This window comes from Etheostoma spectabile, chromosome 10 (genome assembly GCF_008692095.1).
Source record: "Etheostoma spectabile isolate EspeVRDwgs_2016 chromosome 10, UIUC_Espe_1.0, whole genome shotgun sequence".
Taxonomy (NCBI): domain Eukaryota; kingdom Metazoa; phylum Chordata; class Actinopteri; order Perciformes; family Percidae; genus Etheostoma; species Etheostoma spectabile.
Window position 1 is genome coordinate 14,029,105 of NC_045742.1, and position 8,221 is coordinate 14,037,325.

Consider the following 8,221-nt stretch of genomic DNA (forward strand, 5'->3'; position numbering starts at 1 on the left):
AAGTTTTTACTGAGTCTCTCTGTATTGAACTTGTGGTTACAGAAATGTTGCTGGAAGCTGCAATAGTCTGTTGCTGCAGTGGTGAGGTAATACAACTTATTCATTCTTCAGGGTTAGGTCATTTCTGGATCGCATAAAAGCAACAGAGGACTCTGATAGCAGTACATTTTGTTGACGCTAAAATTTCCATCCCCTGCTCCTCAGTAATGAGACTGAGCTCGAGACGTTTTGTTCCATCTCTCCCTGTCTTGTGCACAGAGCTGATACAGTTGTCAAAAGCTGAGGCTCCATACAGTGGCACATTACAAGGAACTGAGGAGCCATCTGGTAAAATAAATGGTCAACTAAAGAGAGGTTAACTGGCCGCGCCCTCAGTCCTTTTGTTACAGCTTGGTTATGGAAACACTAAAGCTGGAAACACGTCCTCCTCCTCTACACACACCTGGTCAAAAGTCCACGTCCTGGTAATGATCCCTTCATCTGGAAACAAAGAGCCACACAAACAAGTGTCGTTTTCCCAATTAGGAGCAGAAAGGAGGTCCTGAGATGAAGAGAGACAGCAGCAGCTTCTGGAGTCAGCATGAAAGCTGCTCATTTGCTAACAGCCTGCTGGGTTAATTCAACCCCTGCATGAGTCTGTATGTTTTCACACTGGCCTACTGAACTCTTTCATTTCGTGCCATTGGAGGACCTCTTGTGTGGACAAATAGACTCAAAGGAATGCACACATGATAATACACATGCAGAGTCACGACCGCACATTCACACTCATCTAAATTATGTTCTGTAATTTTAAATGTCAGACTCAAGACTCAGTGGTATCAGTAGACTTTCATTCGTCTACTGTATGTGCTCTTGTGTGTATGTGCGTGTGTGTTTTCACAGCTTGTTTTAAATATAGGAAGAACTGGCAGATACGAAATGGTCACAAGCAGTGAAGGGAAAAAGGATTTAGAGCTAAAATCCTAGACAGAAAATAACATGTCAGCACCCCCAGTTGACTCAGGCATTTACATACATTTCTTAAATCACTCAGTCTATTATTTCCTCTCAAGAGCAAAGGGGCTTTGAAGACACCAACAAAATAAGATTTTAAATTAAAAGATAACACGGAAGTTTGGATCCTTACCTAGAAATAATATTACTTATACAGTACCGTATCCATTAAGTGGTTTCTGTTGATCAAAAATGCCTATTTGCTTTCTTGCAGAGCATTAGTTGAGAAGATAGATATCAGTCTCATGTCTGTACGGTAAATATAAAGTTACAGCCACTGGCTATTGGCTTAGCTTAGCATAAAGACTGATGAATTTTGCAGGTGATACTTTTGTACTTCTATATAAGCAAAATGTTAAGAATTTTACTAGTAAAGGCTTTTAACAATATGTATTATTACTTTTACTTAAGTAAACACTTAACTAATTAACCCCTCCTCAGATCAGTTTTCAAAAGAGCTACTTTTGTATCATACTCAACACAAGCAATCCCACTTAAGTGCTGTTTAACTCTTGTACACACAAAACTTCTACTTGAGCAAGACTCTTGAAACTGTGGGACAAACTGCTGCCAAAGTGGGAGTTAAGCACTCCGTATCAGGACTAGGAAGGCAGCTGAGAGTACAGACAGCCCTCCAGGGACCGACAGTGAGTATTGGTTGGACCGCACACCCAAGAAACTGGCTGCACGTGTGCTTTGAGTCATGTCGACCACAGAAAGCAATTCATCGTGCAGGAGCACTGAATGTGGTGGACCAAAGTAGCAGAGAACTCAACAGATTGCCTCCCTGGACTCTCATTTAAACACTGTTGATCACCTCCTCTGTGGTCCGCTGGACGCTCCCGTTTAGACCTTCCAATGAACTCTGTCAAACCCCACTGGTGGTACAAAGCAGTTCAGATAGGAGCAAGGGGAAAACGTGGAGAGAAGAAGAATGACAAGTCCTTTTAACACAAAGCAGGTTTTGGAAGCGCAGTATGTTGAAAAAGATGTGGGTTGACTGCACTTTTCCTAAGGTACACTGCCAGTGTCAACTGGAAACCTGGACTTCTTGCAGATACACGTCAGGAGCAGATTCCTGAGGCAGCCAGGAAGTAAGCAGCCGAAAATCAGAAAGTTATGACCCAATTCAAACAGAAGTCCACTGACTTCACATAATGTAACAGTAAACTGTCTACAAATATACTTTCCCACCTTAAAGCTTGTGCAGAAAATAAAACTTTTTTCTACTTTGCTAGTTTAACCTGTATCAGTGCATTAGGTACAGCAAAACTAAAAGGCTGTATACTTCCATCCATCAACCCTCGATTACCCCTACCCATTAGACTTGAGAGACACCGCCACCTATGGGTATATAAATAAAAATACATGTGGTTTGATCATTTAAGTTGGACAGTATGACAGCCCCCCCCCCCCACACACACACTTTCACAAACATTTTAAAGATTAACAAATTGATTAATGAAAATGATTGTATTCAGTCTTTTAGTTTCCATTTTTGAAAAAGTAAAAAAGGAATCGTGAGAAGTTGCCTTATTTAAAGATTTATTAATTTATAATACAAGCTTTTATGTAGACCACATTGCATTTTAGTTTTTACATTTATTCATACTGAGCTAAACTTCATAGCAGTGACATTGATCGACAAAAAACAAACCAAAGGACACTCAATGGAAGGAATCAAAAGGTTTCCGACCCATCAGCACTCCCAGTGCGCCACCTTTTTTTTTTTTAAGACCACAAACCCTCACTAGTCCTCATACAGTATGCCACATGTATCACACACACCCTCAGACACACTCATACACAAAGTCATCCACACTAAAATGGAACAAATATCTATACACAAGATAAAAATCGATATATTTAAATTTCAATATTAATGATATTACTGAATTCCACAATAAAAGGCAAACAAGAAGTAAAGACAGCATCCAAATGAAAAGGAGGTGAAACACCACCAAGCATTTTCTTTTTCCCTCGTTGTCAAAGTGGGAGAAATTCTCCCAGATTCATTTTCAGTGTCCAGTAGAGGGTGCTCTCACACTGACAATACTCCTCCCTCCCTTCTTCAACCGCTTCTTCTGTCTGCGTTTAACTGGCCCGCCGACTCGGCTCCCATTTTGAGGAAACATCGACAGCCTAGTCAATAAGGTAAAAGCCAGAGGTGCGAACACGACACCTGATGGCACACAAGCAACCAACCAAATCCCACAACTCCATCTTTACAAGCCTCTAATTTGTTCCTGTTTCTCGTGGACCTGAACATCCCTTCAGGTGTTTACTCTTCCAAATAAAAGTCTTTTCTCCATTGGTCCATTTCCAGCAACAAACAGGTTTAGGGTAATAGCACAAACATCACTGGTGCTGATACAGACCGACCAGTTCAGTTAGTGAGAAGCAGTCTCTTGAGGAGGATGGAGCTTTTTCGACCATGTGGGAATTTAAGGTCTGTTCCTCTGACCAAAATAAAAAATAGCCATTGGGGAAAATATGATGATAAAACACGATAAACATTTCTGAATTAACAAACTGGTTTAGTGCAATGAGAGGTTAACACCATTCAGTAAGACCTGGGGAAACATCCAAGTGACTAGTAGGGAAAGGTAATAGCCCACACATCCTTTATAGCAACTCTTCGTCCATGAAGAATGAAGACTTCCCGGGTCTTTTCAACAATGGACGACAGCTCTTTAAAACTTGTACAGCAGCGAACAGGTCCGCAAGGGAGCATAGGGTATTGTTTAATGTCATAATCTTCAAATAAAAAGGAATAACAGCAAATTCTGGCGACACAGTACAAGTTTTGGGGACAAAAAGTAAATATATAGGCAAAAAAAAGCCTCAGATTGGATAAGCGTTCAACCAAAGCAGGTGACAGCCCCAACAAGACTTCCTGTGATTTAATCCAAATCCACAGCTGATAGGATGACAGGAAGGAGAGAACAGGGTGTATGTATGTTTATGTGTGTTATGTTTGTGTAATTTGTGTGCGTATGTGTATGTGTGTGTATGCGTGTGGGGGGGTTGTTTTTGTTGCTTTACAAGAGGAGACAGCAGTTGCTCTCTGTGGTTTTTTCTCTGTTCCTTTGACCTACAAAGACAGGACAGCAGAGACATTAGGGGAGATAAAAACAACCAGCTGAAACTAGAAGAAAGCATGTATTGCTCTACAGACTTTATGCGTGGGATGAGGTAGAGGTTACCAGAAGTAGCAACACCTACTGCACGATGTATGTGGAAGGTCAAACAAAACGGTGCCAAAACAAGCAACTCAGTGCACTTCAAAAGGTTAACAACACCCTTAAATCCTGTTAAATCCTCTCCCAGAATATTAAAAGAAAACGCGACAGAGGAGTGAGAGAGTGACATACAGTACATAGCTGTAGCCCTGCTGTTTGTTAGTCCTAAATATCTTGTTACACGCTGAAACAGCAGCGGTGGGCTCATTTGTTGCATTTACTGCCACTTAAGAGCATTAAATCTTGTTCATGTACATTGATTTTCCACCTGCATTTATAAGGCATGCTAATGCTAGTAGCAGCGGTGGGGGCTACAGGCAGGACCCTGGGGGACCTCCTGTTTACTTAAAAAGTTGCTTTTTAATTGAGCTTCAGTAATGCAACCTTGTACAAAGTGGGCTTAATGACTATACTTTTTTTGGTCCCGCGGTGTAGCGAAATTTGGCCCTGTTCTCAAAACGGTCACCTTTTTAATGCCACTGGAGTTTTATAATCTGATAATTCTGCCAGCAATTGTGCTTAAAAAAGAGGTAAAGAAAAGATCCTCACCATGAGAGTTGGGCTCTGGAAGAGTCTCTCTGGCAACCAAGTGCATGACAGTTGTTCGGCCCGGAGGCAGCTTCAGAGCTTTGAACAAAGAAATACACCTCATGATTCATTAGCAACATTTTATAGTTTGATGCTATGGTGGCAAACCCTAATTATATGATGAAAGAGTCACATGTTTGATACAGTTTTCAGATAAAAATCGTGGTTAAAAGGAAATGACTTGACCTGTCACTATGACAACAGATTAACAGGTCATATCCTGCATCTGTGATACTGAATAAGGCCAGACCACTGTGTTTGAGGTTAGTGCTCCATTGCATGTCTTCATCAAATGTGAAATCAACCATCAACAATTCTTGACCATTAACTAATTGTATTATTTTACCCGTGGCTCTTCATCTGTATTGTTTAGCATGAATAAAACACACCTAACTGACCCAATGCTACCATTTGGTTGCCTGGAGTGCTTTACGTAAGATAAGCAGATAAAGGTGTCCTTGATCAGAGGTGCTCTTACCTCCCAGGGTAACGTTGCCATGAAGGAAGCGTCCCTGGAAGATGAGGCGCAGTATACTGGGACTGCTCACCCTCTCCTCCTCCCATCCTGCCAGAGAGCAGCAAAACAAGTGCATCACTTACTATGGCCCAACCAATACCGGATCTTTGAGGCCCATACTGAGATGCCCATACTGAGATGCCCATACTGAGATGCCCATACTGAGATGCGCGCACGCACGCCAATATAATAGTAATAACTAAATATTGTGTGGTAAAATTAGTATTCGTTTTGACTTTTAATATAAACAGTGTAACCAAGGTGTAAACCAAAACTGCCATAGGAAAAGAAATGGGACAGTCAACCCAAACCTGTTTATTATATATGATATTGATACAAAAAGAATTATTATATTATGACAATGAATGTGTCGGCATAGATTGTGTCAAAATCCAAAAGGACTGCTTAGTGCAAAGTAATCCAATCTATGAAATATACAAAACTAAAAACAATACTGCAAACTGAATCCTATAAAAACTTACCTGCAGGCCAGTTGTCAAATACATGCTTGGCGATGTCTGTGGCCGAGTCGTTTGGGGAGAAAGTGAAGTCTTGCGTTTTCCCACTGACCAGGATAAGGCGGAGGTGCACCTAAAACAACAAACAAAAGCAGCTTCATCAAAGTCCATAGCAATGTCATACAAGCCAACTAAAAAAAACTTCCAAAAAACTTCCGTTAAGGTTCTTCTTAATTAGTTGAGGTGGTATCCCTCCACTTCCTCTAACCTCTTCAGACACGAGGTGACCTCCAAAAGGCTGTGAAGAGATGGGCATTCCAGTCTGATTAGATTTAACCACTCCAGATCTTCCTTCTTTGACTGGGCAACTTCATTCACTGAGGGCTTACACTGAAGTGAGCCCGTGTTGCCAGAGATGACAACAGATAAGGGTGGGGCTGATGGGGGAACACTGGCCCTTTAGTTCCAGAGTGCTGCGAGCTCCGCTCCGTGCTGTCGGCCTAATGCGATAACCCCAGGTGTCCCAGACAGCTCTGGGCCATGTTATTAAATTTACATGGCCAGTGGGTAGCACCAAGGGGGAGTGTACATATGTGTGGGTGGGTCTTTAACAGTGGGGCTTCCTCCAATATTTGTCCTCTGGGCAACTACACAAACCAATCCGTTTAAAAAAATCCAACTCAAAATAAAAAGGAGATGTTTGTCTAACATGCCTTGAAAGCTTAAATATTACACTAACATAAGTAAATCCATGTGGGACACCACACACTTGTTATACTTCAAAACTTTAAAATATCACAAACGTATTCTGCATGCAAGGCAACAAAAAACATTTCAAAATTCCCTTAAATTGTAGTAAACGTGACACGATTAATTGATTAAATGATCAACATAAAATAAAGCTATTTTGAAAATCAACTCAATGGTCATTAATTTGTTCAAGTTCCAATTGTCATAACTTCTGCTTCTCATCTTGTTATGTGGACTTTTTACAACAAAAAGCACAACCAGGGAATATAACAAGTGGATGTGGGTGGGTCACTGACTTCAGATGTCTATAAATAGATAATGTTGGATCTTCTTCAGGTCAAAATGTCTAAAAATGGACACCACACCAACATATACACCGTACCAATAGACTTATAGGCTCAATGGGCCTCATTCACCAAACGTTCTTAAGAACAAACTTGACCTTAAACCCTACTTACGCAGTTTTCACAAAGACTCTAGCATTCACCAATGTTTTCTTATTCGGGATTTGTTCTTAAGTAAGAATCTACGCACACTCAAGAGCACTCTTACACACAATTTAGAGCTGACTCATTGCAAAAAACAAGTAGCTATATCATTTTTGTCCATTATAAATTTTTAATGTGACATTTCTCTTAATTTTGTAACAAAATAATTCACATAATTATACGTTTGTTTTAATAAATACACACTATTGCTCATTTGTAAACCACTTTGAATTGTCTTTGTGTGTGAATTGTGCTAGGCCAATATAAATAAACTTGCTTTGCTTTCATTTCAATTGTGTTACCAGAGAACCCTGACAACAATGATAACTAATTGATCATGCTATTTATATGCCAAGAGCATCTTCTAGGGTTTGAAATATTTTATTGCCTCAGATTTCAGAACCATTTCTTTTCCACTTCATCGGTTCTGCGCCCTTGTGCGGATACAGCATTCACTGCATGAGTGAGTGCATTCCATGCATCGGTTTTATTTGCTGCTTAGTATGCACTGCTGACGCTACTAAATATGATGTCTTGTTTTTTGTTAACTTCTTGCAGCAGTACCTCCACTTCAGAATCACTAAAGTTTTTCTTTCTTTTGGAGTTGAGGCCTCTACCGTCTTAGTCATGTCTTTTACGCATTTGAACACGGCAAAGCCCTGCCATCTCACGCCCTTTTATGGGAATTAACGGGGCGTTTACCTATGCTAAATAGGAGCAACGGGCACAAGTTTTCAATTTGCGAAGACATTGGGATTCATCATTCTAAGAACACACTTGCCAACAATTCTGCTGTATAAGAGCATCATGAATCAGACGAAGACCTTTCTTAAGAACATATTTAGGAGAAAAAATAAGGGAAGATATTGGTGAATAAGGCCCAAAGTATGTTGACTGAAAATATGGTTTATATGAGTAGATTATGGTTAAATGTTTTATTGCTTTTCATGTACAATATTTTCAAAAGGTTGAAACGGTAAAAAGGGGTGGCAGTAGCTCATTCTGTAGGGAGTTTGTTTGGGAACCGGAGGGTTGCTGGTTCAAGTCCCCGTTAGGACAAAAGTAAGGAGTGTGGATTGGTAGCTGGAGAGATGCCACTTCACCTCCTGGGCACTACCAGGTGCTCTTGAGCAAGGCACCATACCCCCAACCACTCAGGGCGCTGGTCCAGCTGGCAGCCCC

At 40.7% G+C, this 8,221-nt stretch overlaps 1 protein-coding gene across 3 annotated transcripts in view; it reads right to left on the reverse strand.

The window, feature by feature from the left end:
• Nucleotides 1-2,571: 2,571 nt before the first annotated feature.
• The window catches only part of ubl3b (ubiquitin-like 3b), an 8,208-nt gene continuing 2,558 nt past the window's right edge, over nucleotides 2,572-8,221 (reverse strand). For 2 of the 3 annotated variants that reach the window (XM_032528301.1, XM_032528302.1), the window contains exons 3-6: nucleotides 5,826-5,934; nucleotides 5,305-5,391; nucleotides 4,788-4,865; nucleotides 2,572-4,090 (exon numbers count right to left, since the gene is read on the reverse strand). In XM_032528301.1, the coding sequence (XP_032384192.1) occupies nucleotides 4,038-4,090; nucleotides 4,788-4,865; nucleotides 5,305-5,391; nucleotides 5,826-5,934 (327 nt within the window). In that variant the 3' untranslated portion in view covers nucleotides 2,572-4,037. Of the gene's footprint in view, nucleotides 4,091-4,787; nucleotides 4,866-5,304; nucleotides 5,392-5,825; nucleotides 5,935-6,069; nucleotides 6,202-8,221 lie in introns of those variants that run through there. The other variant, XM_032528300.1, reaches the window with a different exon arrangement.